Here is a 20,863-nt window from a genome sequence, read left to right on the forward strand (position 1 = left end):
TTTACGACGAAACAGTTTTGTCGTTACGTTACGAGGAAATAACGATGACTTTAGTTTTTCACGTAAATTCGTCGTAAACTCGACGCAAATTTACGAGGATTGTTTTTCCTCGTTAATTTTCGTCGTTAAGCATGTGTTTTCTTGTAGGGATATGCTTTTAGACATCATCAACACTACTAGGTCCTACCAATGATGTCATAATCACGGATGGCTGCTAACCACACCACTATAGTTTTATCTGCACTTACTCTATTGCGTAAATGATTATTGTACTTGAAAAAGACATGTCTAGATCAGATTCATTCAACAATCATATCTCTGATTGCACAAAATGCAAAGTAAAACCACTGTGATTAATACATATTTCTTCTACATAAAGATAAAAAAAGTTTTTTTTTTGGTTCCTTACATTGAATCTAATAACAAAAGTAAAACTTATCTATCAACAATAAAAATAACAAACAACTTTTCAAGATTTCACAACATTTCACTCAAAAGCTGTACTGAAGAATCTACTCACCACATTCTCACACAGAATCTGCAGAACCTTAGCATTACTTGGCTTCACACATCTTGGCATCTTAAACTGTCCAGCAGATGAACCAAGGCCAAGAAAATGTTCCTGAATCTTCTTGAAAGTTCCTTTCTCGAGAACTCTCAGCTCCAAAGCTCCAATAGTCTTGCATTTTCTTGAACTCATGTAACCCGCATCGATGAACCCTTTGTCTAAACAGTTGCAGCAGTCTTGAAGAACATCTTCGTTTGTCTCACCTGAGATCTCCCAGAATATAACGTAATGTCCTGGCTCTGTAGAGAGATCTACATGGCTCGAGAAGTCTATGACTTCGATCTTTTCTTCTGAGAGTCTCTTTGCTGCTGATTCTACTGAAAGCTGAAGGTCTCTTTCAGTGTTCTTGTCGATGTTGATGGAGAGGATTAGGTTTCTCCTGCACACGAACTTGAGTTGTGGAGTCTTGTTGTAGAAACTCATGATCTTTACTACATCCCCAAGACGGTATCGATACAATCCTGCGCAATGTGGAACATATTTCACTTCAAATATATTATAGAAAAAATCTCTGAAAAATAACACTCCCTAACACTTTAAATCTTACAGTTTTCCGACTAACATTTTTAATAATTAAAGTAATATTTGTATCACAAAAAAAAACTTCCGATCTGACATACTATTCATCAAGTAAAAAAAGAAACTGACCAGTAATATTATAAAACCGATGATGTGTCAAGTTTTTTTAATTTAAAAAAATAATAATTACTTAACAAGGAGTTAAGCAGTAGGTAAACTCTTAGTACCTGCATAGTTTGTTAAGACAACCTCGTACTCTTGTCCGACCTTAACCTCAGTTAAACCAACCGGTTCCAGCTCTCCTTCCCCTGTTTCAGACACAGGTAAAAACTCAAAGTAACCAAGATTAGGAATCACAGCGAACGTAGCTTCCTCAGGAGACAATCTCGGCGTAACGTTAGCAGCAATCCACCCCTCCGAGCTACCGTAATCATGACTCACAAGAGGTAAATCACCAGCGTAATGCCTCAGCTTCTTCACATAAGGCTCCATGGAGCCAGTCATGATCCCATAAACATACTTAGCGTTCGGGAACAGCGCAGGAATCAACCCGTACCAGTTGCTCAAACTCAAACACTTGTCGCGTATCGTCTCCGCTAGCTCAGGGTTAGGTGCCGTGAGGAGCTTCGACATTGCGGTGCGGACCGAAGGGACAGTGATACGACTACTTAAGACACCGTGTTTGATATCGGTAACGATCTCTTCCCAAACATGTTCAAAGGTCCTAAACGCATGGACTAGACCGTGAGCGAAGGGGGCGAAGACGTACTGGACCTGGTCTCTGAAGAGGATCCCGGACAAGAGATGGCAGTACAGTGCTTGGTGAACATCAGGACTGAAGATGACTTCGTCGGGACTACAACAAAGAGACTGTATCGATCTCATCCCTGCTTTGAAGTTGGGGTTACGGTACACGTTAGTGGTTGCGGTTCCAATAGGTACACCTCCTGTTGATATGTATTGCTTGCTGCTGAAGATAAACTGCAATGCTCTCCCATTGTCATCAATAGGGAACTCTCTGTACAAAATATAAACAACAATTAGTAGTTTTTTTTTTTTTTGCTAAATCAATAATTAGTAGTTGCAATTCAAGAAATAGCTAACCACTTTATTGAAGATTATTGCCTAGGCAGGCGCCTAACCGATATTATGGATATTTTGGACGCAGACCGATTTTTTTTTAAAAAAATGTTCTGTTCAGACGGTTTTTAGGACAGTTAGACCATGATTAACCCGGGTTTTTAGGGTGGGGTTCTTAGCTTTGGTTAAGAACCGTTTCTTAGCTTTTAAGAAGGAACCGTCTTTTAAATAAGAGATATAAGAGCCGGCTTTTAACCAAAAAGTGTAAAAAAAACAAAAAAAAAACAAAAAAAAAACAAAAAATGTCAAATTATGAGTTAAGAAGCGAGAATAAATTAATAACCGGTCTTCTTAGTAGTTGTTTTCACTGTCTTCATGTAAATGGATGGATACATAAAAAGGTGTGAGAATGTGGGGAACATGACCAGTATACCTGTTCCTGAAGGCAAAAGCAGTACGAAACAGCTGTAGTGTGTTCTCCATCAACTCATCAGTGAAAGGAACAAACTTTGGACGGCCTTGACTAGTTCCAGAGCTGTTCATTAACAAACAGAGAGACTTTTGAGTAACATAATCATCAAAAGAGATCATTTTTAGAAATGGGTTCTTGTAAGAACGAACCTTAAGGAGATGGCTGGAGCGGGATGGCCAGTGAGGATAGGTGACGTGTCACCATCGACCATTCTTTTGATGTAAGGCTCCAACTCAGAATCAGTGACTAACGGAACCAAAGCTTTGAAATCTCCTTCTGGGTCTGTCGTGTTGTCTCCGTTGATCCCGAAGTTTCGCAAGTAAATGGCGGATTTGTTCTTGTGGAGAATCTCTTTTAAGGTTTGTTTCTGGACTTGGTCAGCGTTTCTCGTCATTTCATCGAACTCGTCGATGACTCTGTTCATGTTGAAAGTCTCAGCCTTTTTCTCCAACATCCTAAAATAAAATAAAAAAAGTGAGGAAATAATATGATCAGAGACAATCTATAACCAGATTCTAAAATTTAGCAAAAGGAGGTTAGGTTCTGACAGAGTTGCAGATAGCTAAGAGAAGAAAGAGAGAGATGATAAGTAATTAAGGAAGGAAGAAACTTTAAAGCTCTTTATGTATCTGATAATACATAAAGGGAAAGTTTTTTTTTTTATAAAAAAGCAGGAAATTAAAAGAACTTTTCAGCAGATTTTTTTTTTTTTTTTTTTTTAAGTGGAGAAACGGTTTTCCGGAACCTACGCGATACTCTTTGTGAGAAGAAGAAGGATGAACACACTACTCTTGATGATGATCTTGAGAAAGATCAATACTTTAAGGACGAGGAATTATTAATCGAGGAACCCAGTAGTTTTCTAGAGTTTACAATCAGAACCCATGTCGGAATCTATTAGATTGGTAAGAGAATAGAACTTTGGAATCTATCTGAATAAAAGTAGAGAGAGAGAGAGAGAGGTCAACGAGTTGGAGCCGGAGAAACTGCTCTTTCCCCCGATGAGAAGAAACGAATTACATGAGAGAGAGAGAGTACCTACCTGTTGTGAGCTCTGTAGCTTGGTGGAGTATAGAGATAGAGAGAGAAAGAAAGATTTAGGAGAGAGAGAGAAGATAAGTGATTGTAGAAAAGTCGGAGAATCTGTGGAATTTATAGAGCGGAAAAGAAGAAGAAGTTTGATAGTTTTGAAGTCGATGATGAATCAGTGAAAGACGTTAAGTTTTTTTTTCTTCTTTTCCGAGTGTTGCCAACACTTTGCCGACGGTATTTAATTTTTTTTATTTATCTTCTTCGTTCCGACCAAAATTTTGTTTTATTTCGGTCCAATCCCATTAAAGTACATTCATATGTAACGCCAACTTTTTCTTTTTAACCGGGCTGGTTCTCTGGGACCTATTCTTCTTTACTTTATTTACTACTAGTCTACTACTATAATATAACTTCCTTGGGGACTCCGACTTTCATGTTACAAGACACCAAAAAATATTCGCATTTTGGTCAACATATTACATCGACTGTTTAAATATCTCGACAGAACCATACGTTTTTCTGTTTTCTTCTGTGCTTCAAAGCACAATATATAATATCATACACATATACTACTCTTATCAGTTTAGGAATAGCTTATGTCAAGAGAACTATAGTATATTCTTGATTGTTGGTTTAATATTATATTATATGGTTTCCACGGATATAAAACTTCCATTTGTTTACAAATTAATTAAAACAAAGCTGAAAAACAAGTTTAGTTTGGTTTACTCAGTTGTATAACATAGGTATCCAATTTTAAGTATATTAAAACTAGGAAATCACATTTTTGCATTATCAGTTCTTCCATACTTTCTACGAAGAAATCATGCTTTGACTAATATCTGTAAAAAAAAATCATTTCGAAGAAGTTTAAACATATAAGCAAACAAAAAAATCATCCTTCGTGGATGGTTCAGCTAGAATCTCCTTCATCCAATAGAGGCTCTTTTCTCATTGCTAAGAGTATGCTCAATCCGAGGAACAGGAACTCCTATGCGGCAGCAGGTTTCCTTTATGGCTATCTTCTCTTTCAACTCTGAGAAATCTTATGCCTCCGATGGGATTTTTTTTTCTTCGATGGTATGATTAGATTGTATGTAATTTTAGAAACTAGCTGTTTTGTTGTAAATGGGGTCACTCTTTGTATGGGTTAGCTATCTTCATGGTAGTTCCTTTACGTCCTGTAATCTTTGCTCATCTGAGCTTTAATCTAATACAAATCAGATGTTCAAAAAAAAAAAAGCAAACAAATATAAACATTGGTTATATTGTACATGCATGACAAATCAACAATAAATGTTTAGAGCTAAAATCAGAAGTTGATGCGTTGGTTATAATACATTGGAGTAGTATACATCCATGACAAATCAACAATAAAATGTTTATACATGCATGACAAATCAACAATAAATGTTGATACATTGGTTATACTATACATGCGTGATGACACAGCTGGTGTATTTCTGAACAAAAATATTTTTATGATTTAATTACATTTTGGTTCTGGTTCCACAACAAAATAAATCATACTAGTTGGAAAATACGTATGAACATGATTAGGTGGAAATTAAAATAACAGATGTCAATGAAGTTACGAGGTAAAATGATTCCACGCGTCAGAAAAATATAAGTTACAACGACATCTAATTAGATTAAAATCTTGAATAAAAATCGAATATTTTCGTGGACTTTTAATTTGATTGTTTTGGAGGGATTATAATAATTATAGACCAGAAGCAAATGTCCCTCTGGAACGCATTTAGCAAGACTAAAGTGCGCTCCCTTAACTTATTACATGTCGCGAGTGCCGTCCAGTTATTTCGCCTCGTCTCCTATTAATTTTTGTGGGTCACGTTCTTTACATTTTCCTTAGTTTCGCCCCAAATGTTTGTTGAAATTACGAGAAATGCCAGATTTTAAGTGGGCCTCAAGGCCATCCGCATTGAGGGTTTTAAACCCAGGTTCACAAGCTTTCCAAAACAAAAAAGTGAACTCACGGTCTTCGAGACGGGTTCACAACTATTTCGCGGGCCGTCACGACGCGTAGAGCCCGTGATTGGTTGGGCTTTTTATTTTTATTTTTATTTTTTAAGAAATCAAACGAAAAAAAAATAATAATAATAAAAAATTAAATTGGTGAACTCTTCCTAAATTTCACTGATGAAGATGCTCTACTACGCTTTTCCTAAAAGAACCAAAAATTAGCCAGATCCATTAGCATACCACAAATATTACCAGAGACCCACTGACGCATTAAAAATTTAAGTGTTCTTTTTCTCACCGCTGCTTACATTTTTTTTTTTTTTGAACTTAGCTTTACCGCTGCTTACATTATTGGCGTAAAGATATTGTATTTGTTTAAGGTGCGAGTCTTATGACTATGATTCACCTTCACTTAAGTTCGATTATAACATTGTAAATTTTTACAATATTGATATATTATGTTTATAGTATTTCTGAGTTTGAGTTGTTCGAATAAGTGAGCGCACTCCATACTCGCTTTTAATACATTAGATACAAAGTGATTATGATAAGACGAATGAGTAAAGGACACACAGTTCTTCAATAAAGAGGCTAACATGCAAAGTGATCATGATAAGATGAATGAGTAAACGACACACAGTTCTTCAATAAGCATTGATATATATTCTAATAACCATACATATTGATGTCTCTATGCATTTGTCATTAGCTAATCGAATATTTTTGACCATAGTGGTCCCAGGAGGCATGGATATATTATGTTGCCTCGCTTTACTTACAGATATTATTATATGTTTGTTTACCTTCACAATTATCCAATGGAAGCACACATTAGATTTCGGATATAGATCCAGCAATATAATTATAACTTATTATTTACAATTAGATGCTACAACCAAGTGACCAACGAAACTAGTTCCTAATTATCTATGAAAACGAGTTGAATATACAGTACCATTATTTTGGTTTGTACTAGTATAATTGTGTAACTACTGATCAACTTTTAACAGCATAATACTATTTAGAATAACCAAATTTTATAAATAACCATTTGGTGATACAAATATCTTCAAAATGATTGCTCGCACATACAATTTAGAAAATTTAAACAGACATCAATAACATTGAAGAAAAAAACACACTACAAAAGTCTAATTACACGTAAACTCATTACAAAAATGGTCGTACTAGCTCAATAACGCAATCAAATAACTGAGAAAAAGGTGAGACGTACGTTTGTAAGCAAAAGTTTCATGAATTAAACGATAAAGTACATTTAACAAAGATAAGAAGCTCATGAAGTTCACGTACGTATCAAATGATTGATCACTCACTATATTTGACAATTGACATTTTTATCAGTTTCCTCTTTATTCTATAAAATCAATCGATCATATTCTAGTGGTTACGAACGTTATTGTCGTTATCTAAAATTGAAGGCTTATATTAAACATCTCCGAAATTTAAAAATATAGATTTTAAAAATATAATTCGAATCATAAGTTGATAAACTATATACTTTATTTCACATTGATTTATATGACTCATGCATACATAATATTTTCTAGAAAATTAAACAAATTGGATGTCATAATAATGGAGATCCTTTTTTATTTAAAGAGTTGTTTGGAGGTAAAGTAAGTTTTTTAGTAACTTGAGGTTAAGTTCAAAAAAAAAAATATGGAGACCCTGTCATGACATGACTCACGACTCCATTGCTCATAGTCACTACTCATCACTTAAGTGACAAACCTAACTTCTTTCTTGTACAGTCACTAAAAATGGCTTTTGCAAAAACGACCCCTCATTTAGTATGCAATTCCGTTTCCGGCCACTTTTGTTTGTTAATCATCGCTTATCATCACCTTTTGTTTGTTTTAAAGCAATCTTCTCCATGTCGATGAAAGACCCATATCGTGTGAACACCTTTTACATTCGACGGCTAGCCGAAATTTATAAAGATTTAAAACCACAATTTTTTTTTTTTGACGTCAAACGGTCTTTATATTACCCAAGCTTGAGGTGGTCTGGGTAACCAGACCGGAATATAACAACCAATAAAAAGTAACTCCCTATGGAAGGATCTAGCAGTTTTAGCTAAAAAGTCTGAAAGCTAATTTTGCGCTCGTGGAACAAGAATGATGTTGAAATCTGGGAAGCATATCAGTAGCATCTCTATCATCTCCAATTCCGTCGCAAAGCTTGGCCAAGCTTGAGGTTCATTTATCATTGCAATCAGCTCCTTACAGTCTGTCCCAAAATTCTGACATGTTGAATGTTGAAGCATATTCTCCATTGCTCATCTCAGTGCTTCTACCTCCGAGTGCAAGGCTGATTTGCGTCGAATGATATTCCTTGTCCCCATAAGTTGAGTGCTTCCCCTATTGTCCATCCAAGCCCAGCCGCAGCCACTGAAATGAGCAGATGCTGTCCAAGATCCATCAAGCATGCATATATTACCCAAGCTTATGACTTGGGGTTCCTCATTATTATTCTCTTGTGTCACTGTTTGTACCACTTCGTTCGCATCAAAACATGCTTGACATTCACTTTTTGCATGTCGAACTAGCTTCAAAGGATCTCTGTCGATCCCCCTGAATAGTTTGTCATTCCTAGCCTTCCAGATATATCAAATTATCCAGGGATAAAGATCTCTATCTAATTCTGGCTAATGATACTATTCTTCCTCTAGAATAGATAATCCATATTTGTATAAACGCTTTGTACCGGAAAAATATCTGGACTTGTTGGAGTTGATGATAAAGACCAAGCTTGTAGAGCTGGCGGACACTCAAATATGGCATGGGTTACAGATTCTTCTGGCTCTCCACATCTAGGGCAGTAGTTATCACACCTCATATTACGCCTTGCTAGGTTCCTCGTAACTGCTACATGCCCAGTTAGCAGTTGCCATATAAGATGGCATATCTTCTTTGGCGCCTTTAACTTCCAAGCAAAGGCTTGAAGCTTAGTAATACTCGGTTTCAGAATTTCCTTCTCCTCCACTGTATTTAATAGATTCTGGGCCACCCAATATCCAGATTTAACCGTGCATTGGCCATTCCTTTTGTAGTTCCAACAGAATGTATCGCGACGATGAGTTGAGCTTACGGCCAAACTCCTTATGAGTGGTATGTCATCAGGATTGACATATTGCTCCAGTAGACCAACATCCCACTCCTTCGTTACCTGATTAACGAAATCGATGACTCTCATGTTAGGGTGCATAACTGGCGCTACAGGTGCCGCTGGTCTCGCCGGTATCGATGGAATCCACGGATCCTCCCACACCTTTACTTCATAACCTGAATGTACCTTCTGTCTTATTCCCAGTAATAACAACTTCCTTGCAGCAGAAATACTAGTCCACACATAAGATGGACTACTAGCAGAGTTTACTCTTAGTGGGGAACTCAATCTGTAGTATCTTCCTCTCAAGACCCGGGCTACCAGGGAGTCTGGAAATAGAACTAACCTCCATAACTGCTTTGCCAATAATGCCAAATTGAATTAGTGGATCATACGGAAACCAATCTCACCCTCCTCTCTTGATAAACATACTTTTTCTCATTTTGCCCAGTGTATTCCTCTTTTTGGTGGATTTGAACTCCACCAGAATTGGGTGATGACACTTGCTAAGTTTTCACATATCTCCAATGGGAGTAGGAAAGTAGACATAACATAAGTCGGAAGAGCTAGCAGAATAAACTTAATCAACACTTCCTTTCCTCCTTCCGACAACCATCTACCTGTCTATCCATTCACTTTGTGCATCAACTTTTCCTTGAGAAAAGCAAAAAGTCTACATTTTGAACCACTTATGTCTTCCGAGATACCTAAGTAAGTTCTCATCACTCCTTCATTTTGTATTCCAAGTGCATCTTTAATCTCTTGTCTAACCGTTGCGTTAATCCGCTTACCAAAGAGTAAGGACGATTTGTGAAAGTTAAAACCATAATTATATGTAGCTGTATCATGTATTTTAATGTTCAGGATAGTGTGGAATATTCGACCGACCGTATTAAACTACTTATGAAAGTTTTAATACTAAAGACTATGTAGGCTGGCGAGTTTTGGTTTTATTTCCGAATTTACCTCACGACTTGTGTGATGTGTCGACCAAGGTCAGTGCCGAACTGCCGATCCGACAATCTCATGTGAGTTCAATTATTTATTAATTCAAGTTTAACATAACTAATGGTCTCAAGTTGTGAGAAAAAAAGTTAAAAAGATTGTGGGTTAGGTTATGGACGTAAAGTTATTAATTAACAATGATTGATTAAGGGAGATTAGGTAGGTTTTACTGGCTGTTAATCATGGTTACATGTTATTTTAAGGTCACCTACCGACCATGGAGAAGATTACACACGTAGTCGTCTTGTGTTTGGGCCTATTGTTCGTATCGGAGGTTTATTTGAGTGGGTTTTTGGGGCCAGTATATTGCATAACTGGATGGTAGGATGTTTTTTCAATAATGAACCTAAAGGAGTTATTGGTAACTTAATTTGTATTTTAATAGAAAAATGTAAGGTTAAATTTATTATAAGTCATATATTTTTAGTTAAGGTTATGTCATATGCTTTTAGGATTTATTTCATATCACTGATTGAATTTTTTATTAATTATACTAATACAGTATTGAAATAAAGAGTCTCTTACATTATTTCGTAAACACAAAATTTTCAGTATATTATATTTTTAGATTTTTTAGTTTTTATAAGTAAACAAAAAATGAATTTTCCAAAATATATGAAAAACCATAGTAAGAAATAAAAATTTCTTAAATGTCTTGAATATATATTGGTGCGTGCATTTTTGTTGGGTTCTTCAAATTCTCACTTGTGATGTGTGACCTATTTTCCATGTTAGGTTAAAAAGAAAACTGCATCTTGTTGGAGATAAACTTGAAGATAGCTTAGAATCTAAGTCATCCTAATCCTAGTTATAGTATGTTTGTGTTTCCTAATGAGTTTAGGAAACTAGTCTCTATATAAGAAGATGGTGAGGTATGCCATGAACTTATGAGTTTAGAGATTATTGTGAGAGCTTGAGTTTTGAGATATTTTCTTAAGCTAATAAAGAGTGTGTTATAATCTTTGAGTTCATAATCTACTTGAGAGATCATCACGTTAGGTCATTAGTTGGTATCAGAGCAAAAACTGAAATCAAATTTTTCGAGCTATGGGTGATATAACAACAACAGTTGCTACGAAACCTAAGGAAGGATCCTTATCCATCAATTTCCCGATGTTGAACACTACAAACTATACAGTGTGGTCAATTCGGATGAAAATACTTCTTAAGGTTCATAAGGTATGGGATATTGTGGAAACTGAGACAGACGAGAGCGACAAAAATAACTTGGCTACAGCACTCATCTTTCAATCCATTCCAGAAGCCCTTATATTACAAGTTGGAGAAATTGATACTGCGAAGAAAGTATGGGAGGCTATAAAAGCACGCCATCTTGGTGCAGATAGGGTTAGAGAAGCACGTTTACAAACTCTAATGGCAGAGTTCGATCGCTTGAAGATGAAAGAAACCGAATCAATCGATGACTTCGTCGGCAAGCTATCAGAACTATCGTCAAAATCTGCGGCATTGGGCGTGAATCTAGAGGAACCCAAGCTTGTTAAAAAATTCCTGTCAAGTCTACCAAAGAAAAAATATATACATATTGTGGCATCCTTAGAACAAGTTCTTGATCTAAACATCACTAGCTTTGAGGATATAATAGGTCGATTAAAGGCGTACGAGGAACGGATTGCTGAAGATGAGGGGGAAGGTAGTGATGAAAATAACAAGTTAATGTACGCTCATTCTGAGAACCAAAACACTCAGTCCTCTCGGGATTATAATGGAGATTTCCGAAATGGAGGACGAGGAGGAAGATCATATGGAAGAGGACGAGGCCGAGGAAGGTACTATCGTGAGATCGACATGTCAAAGATAACGTGTTTTCGTTGTGACAAGAACGGACACTTTGCATCAGGGTGTCCTGATAGGTTGCTTAAACTACATGAGGCCTATGAGAATAACAAGAACGACGACACACAAGAAGCAGATAGGCTCTTAATGCATGAAATCGTATATCTCAACGAGAAGAACGTTCAACCTAAAGACTTTGAGACTGGGTCTAGCAATGACAGGATATGGTATTTAGATAATGGCGCTAGCAATCATATGACTGGAAAGCGAAGTTACTTCAAGACCATTGATGAAACAATAACAGGGAAGGTGAGATTTGGTGATGATTCTAAAATAGACATAAAAGGTAAAGGATCAATACTATTTGTAAGCCAGAATGGAGCAGAAAAGATACTAGCCGATGTCTATTACATACCAGATCTCAAATCCAACATCATAAGTCTAGGACAAGCCACTGAGTCCGGGTGTGAAGTCAGAATGAAAGAAGAGTTACTTACACTCCACGATAGAGAAGGAAAGCTTATTGTGAAAGCCACAAGATCAATGAATCGGCTCTACAAAGTTCTAATGGATATCATTGAGACCAAGTGTTTTCTGTCAACCGCTCAAACAGAATCAATAAGATGGCATGCTCGGCTGGGGCATATTGGAGAGAACTCAATGAAGTCAATGATTAAAAATCAACTGGTGTTAGGTCTACCAAAGCTCACTATCGAGAATGGAACATGTTCATCATGTTTATTAGGGAAACAAGCCAGACGACCGTTTCCAGACTCAACTTCATTCCGTGCTGAGAAAGCATTGGAGCTCATACACGGTGATCTATGCGGACCCATCTCACCTCAAACAGCAGGCAATAATATGTACATATTTGTACTTATTGATGATTATTCCAGATATATGTGGTCGATACTTTTGAAAGAAAAGGGTGAGGCTTTCGAGAAGTTCAAAACGTTCAAGACTATGGTTGAAAAAGAAACAAAAGAGACTATCGGAACTCTGAGAACAGACAGAGGAGGTGAATTTACATCAAACGAGTTCCGATCTTTCTGTGAAACCGCAGGCATTAATAGGCATCTTACTGCTCCGTATTCACCTCAACAAAACGGAGTGGTGGAGCGACGAAACAGAACCTTATTGGAGATGACAAGAAGTATTCTCAAGCATATGAGAGTTCCAAATTACTTGTGGGGAGAAGGGGTAAGGCACGCTACCTATCTCATAAATAGAGTTGCAACAAGAGTCTTAAAGACACAAACACCCTACGAAGCTCTAAAGGGACGAAAGCCTACCATCGAGCATCTCAGAGTATTCGGCTGCATAGGATATGCCAAGATCGATACGCCTCACCTCAGAAAACTAGACGACAGAACAAGAGTTCTAGTACACTTGGGAACAGAACCAGGATCTAAAGCCTATAGGCTACTTGATCCTATGAATCGAAAGATAATCGTAAGCAGAAACGTCGTGTTTGATGAAAACAAAACGTGGAATTGGAATAACTCGACGAAGGAGGGTATGAATGAAGCGGGTACTTTCAAAATACAGTGTGGTGAGTATGGAAATAACGGCATAGAAGAAGAAGAAGATACAGAGAGCACTCAAGACAATGAGACAGTTTCAGAGGATGAAGAAGGGGAACAACAAGAACAGGTGGTGCCCGCTGATACAGAGCATACTCAACCTGAGCTAAGAAGGTCAATGCGTGTAAGCAAAAGACCCGGTTACCTGGAGGATTATGTGTTACTAGCTGAAATAGAAGGCGAAAGACTACTTCTGTTATTGAATGAAGAACCAAGCGATTATAGTGAAGCTGTAGAACAGAAAGTGTGGAGAGAAGCGTGTGATGATGAGATAACTAGTATCGTAAAGAACAACACATGGGACTTGGTAGACTTGCCTCCAGGAGCAAAAGCAATAGGGTTGAAGTGGATTTTCAAAATTAAAAGGAACTCAGATGGAACCATCAACAAACATAAATCAAGATTGGTCGCAAAAGGCTACATTCAACGTCACGGTATAGATTATGAAGAAGTTTTCGCCCCTGTAGCTCGCATTGAAACCGTACGCCTCATTATTTCTTTGGCTGCCTCAAATGGATGGCAAGTACATCATCTTGATGTTAAAACTGCTTTTTTACATGGAGACTTGAGAGAGAACGTGTATGTGAGCCAACCAGAAGGATATGAAGTTAAAGGAAGTGAGAGTAAGGTGTATAAGTTGAAGAAGGCTTTATACGGTCTGAAACAAGCTCCTAGAGCATGGAATGAGAAGCTAAATAAAGCCCTTGGAGAGTTAAGGTTCGAGAAGTGTACTAAAGAGCCATCACTATACCGACTAAGGAAGGACGGGAGTCTATTGCTTGTCGCAGTCTATGTCGATGACCTGCTTATAACAGGATCTCAAGTGGAGATGATCAATGAGTTCAAGAGGGATATGTCATCAAAATTCGAGATGAGTGACCTTGGTCTTCTGACATATTATCTCGGTATTGAGGTACTGCAATATGATGGAGGAATCTCCTTGAGACAAGAAGGGTATGCGAAGAAGATATTGGAGGAGACTAACATGATCGAGTGTAATGCAACGCAATTTCCCATGGATGCTGGTCTGGTACTTTCGAAGTCACAAGAGGAGTCAAGCGTTGAAGAAAAAAACTATCGAAGGATTATAGGTTGTTTACGTTACTTGCTGCACACTCGACCTGACCTGTCTTATTGTGTTGGAGTGCTAAGCAGGTACATGCATTCGCCCAAGGAGTCACATTTGACGGCACTAAAGCAAGTTCTACGGTACGTGAAAGGGACTTACGCTTATGGCCTTGATTTCAAGAGAGCAGAGACTGCAACGCTGATAGGATACAGTGACAGTAGTCACAATGTGGATGTCGATGATGGAAGAAGCACAACAGGCCATATGTTCTATCTAAATGATTGCCTCATCACTTGGTGTTCACAAAAGCAAGAAACCGTTGCACTTTCATCATGTGAAGCAGAATTCATGGCGGCCACTGAAGCTGCGAAACAGGCAATTTGGTTGCAAGAATTGTTAGCTGAGATAACTGAGAAACCGTGTGAAAGAGTTGTGGTTCGAATCGACAACAAGTCAGCTATAGCTTTGACTAAAAATCCTGTTTTTCACGGACGAAGCAAGCACATCCATAAACGATATCACTTCGTGAGGGAATGCATAGACAACAATCAAATGGAGGTAGAACATGTTGCAGGGACACTTCAGAAAGCTGACATTTTGACAAAAGCCTTGGGACGTATCAAGTTTAAAGAGATGAGAGAGCTGATTGGAGTGAAAGATTTGAGAAGTTATGATTTCAAGTTTAAGGGGGTGATTGTTGGAGATAAACTTGAAGATAGCTTAGAATCTAAGTCATCCTAATCCTAGTTATAGTATGTTTGTGTTTCCTAATGAGTTTAGGAAACTAGTCTCTATATAAGAAGATGGTGAGGTGTGCCATGAACTTATGAGTTTAGAGATTATTGTGAGAGCTTGAGTTTTGAGATATTTTCTTAAGCTAATAAAGAGTGTGTTATAATCTTTGAGTTCATAATCTACTTGAGAGATCATCACGTTAGCTCATTACATCTTAGCTGTAGTGATACAAATAATATATGTTCTTTACAAAGTAAATACTTAAAAATATTACATTGATGGGAAAACTCTCTTCATCTTTTCCATCTTCTCATAATGCTCAATACCAAAATTTTGATTGCAATTGAAAAAATATGATGATTGCTTTCAGCTTCTAGGGCAATCACGTACAAGATCACCGGTCATGATGACCCTTCACATTCTCCTGGACCTGTGCATCATGGACATAAACAATGGTAATGTTAAACATTAACAAAAGGAGCTGTACAATAATTTAAAGAAAGTTATATTCACCTGAATTCCTTAGCCATGGGTTGAAGCACATGTGTCCTTTTCTCCATGAGCTTTGATTCCTTCATAAACCTCTTGTTTGCACGTGCTCTGGATTCACGAATCTCATGCGCAACATGATCTCTTCTCTCTTTCTCCAAATTCTTATCATCTTCGTCGTCCTTCGTACAAAGCTGAGAGAGAAGCACCACCATGAGATTTACATCCACCAAAGAAGCAGCTGCTTCATCTTCTCTTCTCTCCTCCTCCTGATCGTGTTTAGCTTCACGAGATGAATCCATAACCCGAAAAGAAGTCAAACAAAAAGAATACAGTTATTTTGGAACTTTTCGTCCCAAGGATTAGCCGTCTTTAGGACAAAAGACTTCTCTCTTTTTGTGGCTTATTATAGTAAGTAACTAACTTAATGATATATGGCTATACAACTACATGAATCAATTTGCAGTTTTATTGTGTGGCTATTGTATTTTTCCCCCTTGGAGATTTGATGGAAGAGAAGTAAAGCTTCTAAAATTTGTTAGTCAACAGACCGGTGAGCAACTAGCGATTAGAACCGAATGTTTTTTTTACAGAGCTGATCATGAGCCAAAAAGTTCATAAAGTACTACTTTTAGATGCCAAAACTTATATAAAATTTTGAGAATAGAAAAACTTTATAATTTAGCACCAAAGCCTTATAGTATTATCATTGTAAGTATAATTAATGTTCATTATCATGCAGTCAACTACATAACGCCGTACATGCTTTCTCAACATACATGTAAGTTTTAAATGTGTGATGATATAAAAGGTTGAATTGTCTGCCGAATGAAAACTGGTTTATTGCAAAACCAACCGATTAATTACCAAAATAAATGATTTGTTTTACTAGGAAGAATATGAAGTGTATTCTAGTGTTTCTTCTTTTTCGTTGTTTGTTGATGTTTAAATTTTTTTACCAACCTTAATTCATATCGATTCCAACATGTGTTGGATAAAATTAAAATACAACTTCCAAATATAATTACCCTAGCTAGAGATCAATGTCACATCCATTATCCACACCACTCGTTTTTTATCATCTGGTACATTTATATTGAATTCAACCAAAGATTACACAGAGCCGATAAAAGTTTGTAAGCTTTCCCGAATCATAAGCCAACGAGGTAAAAATAAGCTCTCGGAAACAAAGTTTGAAACATCCATAAAACATTAATCTGAAAGAAGGGAACAAAGCAGCCTAGAGAAGTATAATAATCTGAGCAGAGCTAGAGCTGGAAGAAGATATGAGCGAGAAAATGATTTGTCTTAAATTATTGGAGTTAGACAATGATGTCTAAGAACGGTTCCCTCTAAAACCAAGATGATGAGGACATCAAATCAGAATCAACCCTGGAGGAAGAAATCAAGAGAAAGTCAGTGGAACTGAAGCAAGCTAAAGAAGCCAACCAGGACATAGGTGCACTCAAAACGCCATATCTTGCAAAACAGGAGTAATTTATTCTTGAAACTTGTTTTTTTGGATTCTGCACTCAACAAGAGCACGCGGCGAATTGGTTTCATATCAAAAAGATTAATGGTTTAGAAGATATGCAGGTTTCAAGTCGAAGGTGTCCCAACTTTCCTTATTTGGAAGATCAGTGGTTTAATAAGTTGCAAACAAAACATTAGCGACCAGAATATTTATCTATGCAATCAGGAGACACATAAAAGGGTCCAGAAGAGTCAGGCACTTTCTTAACATGCACCAGAAAGCACCAGATTACATGGAATCAAAGGAGACAATACTTGCCATTTTTGGATGCTTTCACATTTGGAGGAATAAAGCACCAACGACCAACCTATCAAAGCTACAACGTTTTGGAGATATAATTAACTCATCAGGAAGCCTACAGATGCACCAGCACCCACCAGAATACTCAGAATCAACCAAGACCAGAATTGCCATTTTGGGAGTCAAAAGCCATCAATTCCCAACAGCTCTTTTCTCACCAGGCTTGGAATGATTTCGACCATTATTTCAGCAATCAGAATATTCCTAAGAAGCTTTCCTACAGTCTAAAACCGTCCAGATACAAAGCCATCATTCCAGCCCTTGAATCAAGCCATTCGAAACCCCAAAATCCTTAAAAAGCTAGTTTTCTTTATGTTTGATTTTCTTTCCATTTTCCTAGACTTAGATTAATGTCTCTGAGCATATATATATAAGCTCCCTTAGGTAATCTTCACTTTTCAATCAACCAAGTTTATAAGAAAATATCTTTTTTTATCCAAAGTTTGTCTTTGCATAAAATATATCTTTAGAATTCAAAGAGTGATTCTTTGTAATTCTACTGATTTTTATTTTATTTGTGTGATTCAAATATACTTAGTACACTGATTGAGAGAGTCAATCAAACCCACGGATTGAGAGAGTCAATCATTATCTATCCATATTCCATCCATCAACATTGGTAAATTGGTTATACGACTATTTGCTTGTCTTCCATCAACCATCCTACCAAGGTCCATTATGTGCATGTATCACAAGAACACACCACCACAAAAAAAAGATGCTTCTTCAACAAGAACCCACAGGAGAACAAATCTCCAACTCGAGCAGCTATTGAGTGAGAAGAAAACCAACGTGAGTATCAGAACTCCCGAAAATAAACATTGTTCTCCGACGAGTTATAAAAAACATTAGCAAAAAAAAAAAAGAAAAAAAAAGTTATAAAACTAATGGGCTTTGATAATAATAACTTGTTGGACCTTCAAATAAAACAACTGGCAATAACTTTCGTTATCGAGAGAGATCCGAGAAACCTCCTAGGCAAGGAAGATTATCATGACGATGATATCGGATCTCCCAAAGGATTTGGAATCGGAGATACTTTCTAGGGTTCCGGCAAAGTATCTATGGGAACTGAAAACGACATGCAAACGATGGTACGCTTTGTCAGGGATCGAGAGTTCGTGGAGAAGAACGAGAAGAGGTTAGGTCAATCAGTGAGAGAATCGATTTTACTGAGCGATCTTAAGGTTTACGCAATCGCCGGCGGAGATCTCCTCCTCCAAATTAACAACAACGGATCTATCGAGTTGACAGGTAAACTCACAAGTCTAACGGGTTCAAAAGATTTGAACATCTCTGAGATATTTCAGTGCGACGGTTTAATGTTATGCTCAGTGAAGAGTGAACTTGTGGTTTGGAACCCATGTACTGGTCAAACTAGGAGCATCAAACCCAGGACTTGTTACTGTTATGACGATGCATATGCTTTAGGATACACCACTTCTTCTAGTGGTGGTCATCGTAGCTACAAAATCCTGAGGCGTTATTATAGTCAAAACGACAAGAAAGTAGTGTTGGGTGAGATCTATGATCTTAGCTCTGATTCTTGGAGGGTTCTTGATGATTCCTTTCCTCTTCTTGGCTACTCCGTGAATCGCAACGGCGTGTGTTTGAAAGGAGACGCTTACTTTGTTGCTCCTCGAGATAAAAGTAAATGATGCTTTCTTGATCACAAAGTTCGATTTCACTACCGAGACGCTTGTGCGTCTCCCTCTTCCGTTTCAGAATCTTCATCCTTGGGATAAAGCATTTCTTTCGGTCGTTAGAGATGAAAAAATCGCCTTGTTACATGTTCTTGAAACGGAAAGGTCGATGAGGATATTGGTGACCAATAAGATTGACGACGATGATGAAGCCAAAGACCTGTCGTGGAGGAGCGACATGGCCCTGGGAATCGATTGTTATGGATCTAACATGTATTTCGAAAGCTTTTTGTTCGACGAAGAGAATAAAGTGGCGGTACTGTCTTGTGCAGCACACTTGCGTCGTAAATTTTTGACCAGAATCTACGTTGCTGACGAGTATATGTATAAACAAGTTTATGAAGCTAAGACATCTACTTTCGATTGGCCACGTATCATCACTTATGCTCCGAGTTTGGTTCACATTCCGAAAAGTACACCTAAGAAGAGGCAAAAGAGACAGAGGTTAGCTAGCCCTTAAATGAATTAATCTCTTTCTTTTTGTTTTTTCTTCTCGTCTTGGTGATGGATGTTCTTCTGGTTTGTTTCGGTTTAGGCGACGCTTGATTATGATTTTCTTGTTTTGCTTTTGTGTATTTGGATCATGTATTCAAATACAATGTTCAGCTTGTACCCAACCGCTTCAAATGTTTTATCTTGGAGAGAATGTCATTACTTAAGCAGAATCTTATTCATGGACTGAGAGTGAACAATCGCAATACCAAACTAGATTCTGTTCAGTAACGTAACCTGTCCTAAAGGCGTTTGATTCGATTCGAAACCGGGATGTTACTTTATTTACCAGTTATTTATACTTCCTAGAATCCAAAATCCAAATAAACCGAAAAGAGCCAATGTGTAAACCAAACGTACGGTATGTGGTGAATATTAGTTTTACTTAAACCAAGTAAGCATTCCATAATGGTCGACTGAGAGAACTTAAGTCAATTACAACCAAAACTTTTCGAACATATCGTTCTCTTCACCTTCTCTCTTCATTTTTTGCTAGATTAGAACACCCTAGATAGACAAATAACGAATCGACCTATTGATTGTCTAAACTGCCCAGCCCATAAACTATATTAGCCTTGGAGTATTTATTTAAATTTATTCGGCAGTAGTATATCGTGGACTGTTAATCTCCACACCTTTCACGTGAGACCCCTCTCTCGAAATGGAGAATAGATTAAGCGACGTTGACGTGTTTTAATCTCCTCCTCTTAAACAAATATATCCCCCCATGCAAACACTCCTAAAAGCAACATTAACCCATATACCACTTAAAAGGTCTCTTAATGACTTTTTTAATATTAATTGTTAGTTAAGAGACATTGTTAAGAGATACTTTCTTTTTTGGGTTGCAATGGTAGTCTCTTAACTGATTCTTTTAAAAAAGAATTATTTAGTACATAAAACATAGTAAAATATTATATTTTAAAATATATTTAAAAATAAAAACATTAAAACATAGATTAAAAATAAAGTAGGATAATTGAAAGAAACATTTGAGCTCAGTTGTTGTTTCCATATTTTCGCCATATATGTTCAACCAAATCATGTTTGAGTTGTTGATGCATTTGTCTATCACGAATTCTAGTTCGAACACTCATCATATTGGCGATATTTGTAGGGATATCTGTAGAATACGCGAGATCCACATGTGAACTTCCGTTGTCCCCAGCTTGTTGGAACTCTGAAACATCAAATTGAGTGTATCCATCTCGTTCGTCTTCCACTATCATATTATGGAGGATGATACATGCTCGCATAATCTTTCCAATTTTGACTTTATCTCAAAAAAGTGCAGGATTTTTAATAATGGCAAAGCAAGCTTGCAAGACTCCAAAAGCCCGCTCGACATCTTTTCGGGCAGCTTCTTGATGTTGAGC

At 37.2% G+C, this 20,863-nt stretch overlaps 2 protein-coding genes and 1 pseudogene across 4 annotated transcripts; 1 reads left to right on the forward strand and 2 right to left on the reverse strand.

Moving 5' to 3' along the window:
- Positions 1-302: 302 nt before the first annotated feature.
- LOC106342461 (jasmonic acid-amido synthetase JAR1) lies at positions 303-3,938 on the reverse strand. Of its 3 annotated transcripts, none has more exons than XM_013781404.1 (5): positions 3,682-3,938; positions 2,789-3,094; positions 2,601-2,702; positions 1,315-2,105; positions 303-1,029 (listed from the first exon to the last, which is right to left on the reverse strand). In XM_013781404.1, the coding sequence occupies exons 2-5, from the start codon at positions 3,091-3,093 to the stop codon at positions 488-490; spliced, it is 1,740 nt and encodes a 579-aa protein (XP_013636858.1). In that variant the 5' UTR covers position 3,094; positions 3,682-3,938; the 3' UTR covers positions 303-487. The 3 variants fall into 3 exon arrangements, with proteins under 3 accessions (XP_013636858.1, XP_013636859.1, XP_013636860.1); XM_013781405.1 differs by having other exon boundaries at positions 3,678-3,885; XM_013781406.1 differs by lacking the exon at positions 3,682-3,938 and adding an exon at positions 3,188-3,260.
- An 11,239-nt stretch (positions 3,939-15,177) lies between these two features.
- LOC106341428 lies at positions 15,178-15,848 on the reverse strand. Its single transcript, XM_013780191.1, has 2 exons — positions 15,483-15,848; positions 15,178-15,399 (listed from the first exon to the last, which is right to left on the reverse strand). The coding sequence occupies exons 1-2, from the start codon at positions 15,758-15,760 to the stop codon at positions 15,384-15,386; spliced, it is 294 nt and encodes a 97-aa protein (XP_013635645.1). The 5' UTR covers positions 15,761-15,848; the 3' UTR covers positions 15,178-15,383.
- A 2,414-nt stretch (positions 15,849-18,262) lies between these two features.
- LOC106340791 lies at positions 18,263-19,524 on the forward strand (annotated as a pseudogene).
- The last annotated feature ends 1,339 nt before the right edge of the window (positions 19,525-20,863 follow it).

Source organism: Brassica oleracea, chromosome C4 (genome assembly GCF_000695525.1).
Source record: "Brassica oleracea var. oleracea cultivar TO1000 chromosome C4, BOL, whole genome shotgun sequence".
NCBI lineage: Eukaryota > Viridiplantae > Streptophyta > Magnoliopsida > Brassicales > Brassicaceae > Brassica > Brassica oleracea.

What these genes read in the sequence shown, in the direction of transcription:
- LOC106341428 (XM_013780191.1), bottom strand. Translation starts at nt 15,760, where the DNA reads ATGGATTCATCTCGTGAAGCTAAACACGATCAGGAGGAGGAGAGAAGA.
- LOC106342461 (XM_013781404.1), bottom strand. Translation starts at nt 3,093, where the DNA reads ATGTTGGAGAAAAAGGCTGAGACTTTCAACATGAACAGAGTCATCGAC. An exon ending in GCTCCAGCCATCTCCTTAAG is followed by an intron (nt 2,703 to 2,788) that starts GTTCGTTCTTAC and finishes GTTAATGAACAG; the next exon opens with CTCTGGAACTAGTCAAGGCC. An exon ending in TGTCTTAACAAACTATGCAG is followed by an intron (nt 1,030 to 1,314) that starts GTACTAAGAGTT and finishes CACATTGCGCAG; the next exon opens with GATTGTATCGATACCGTCTT.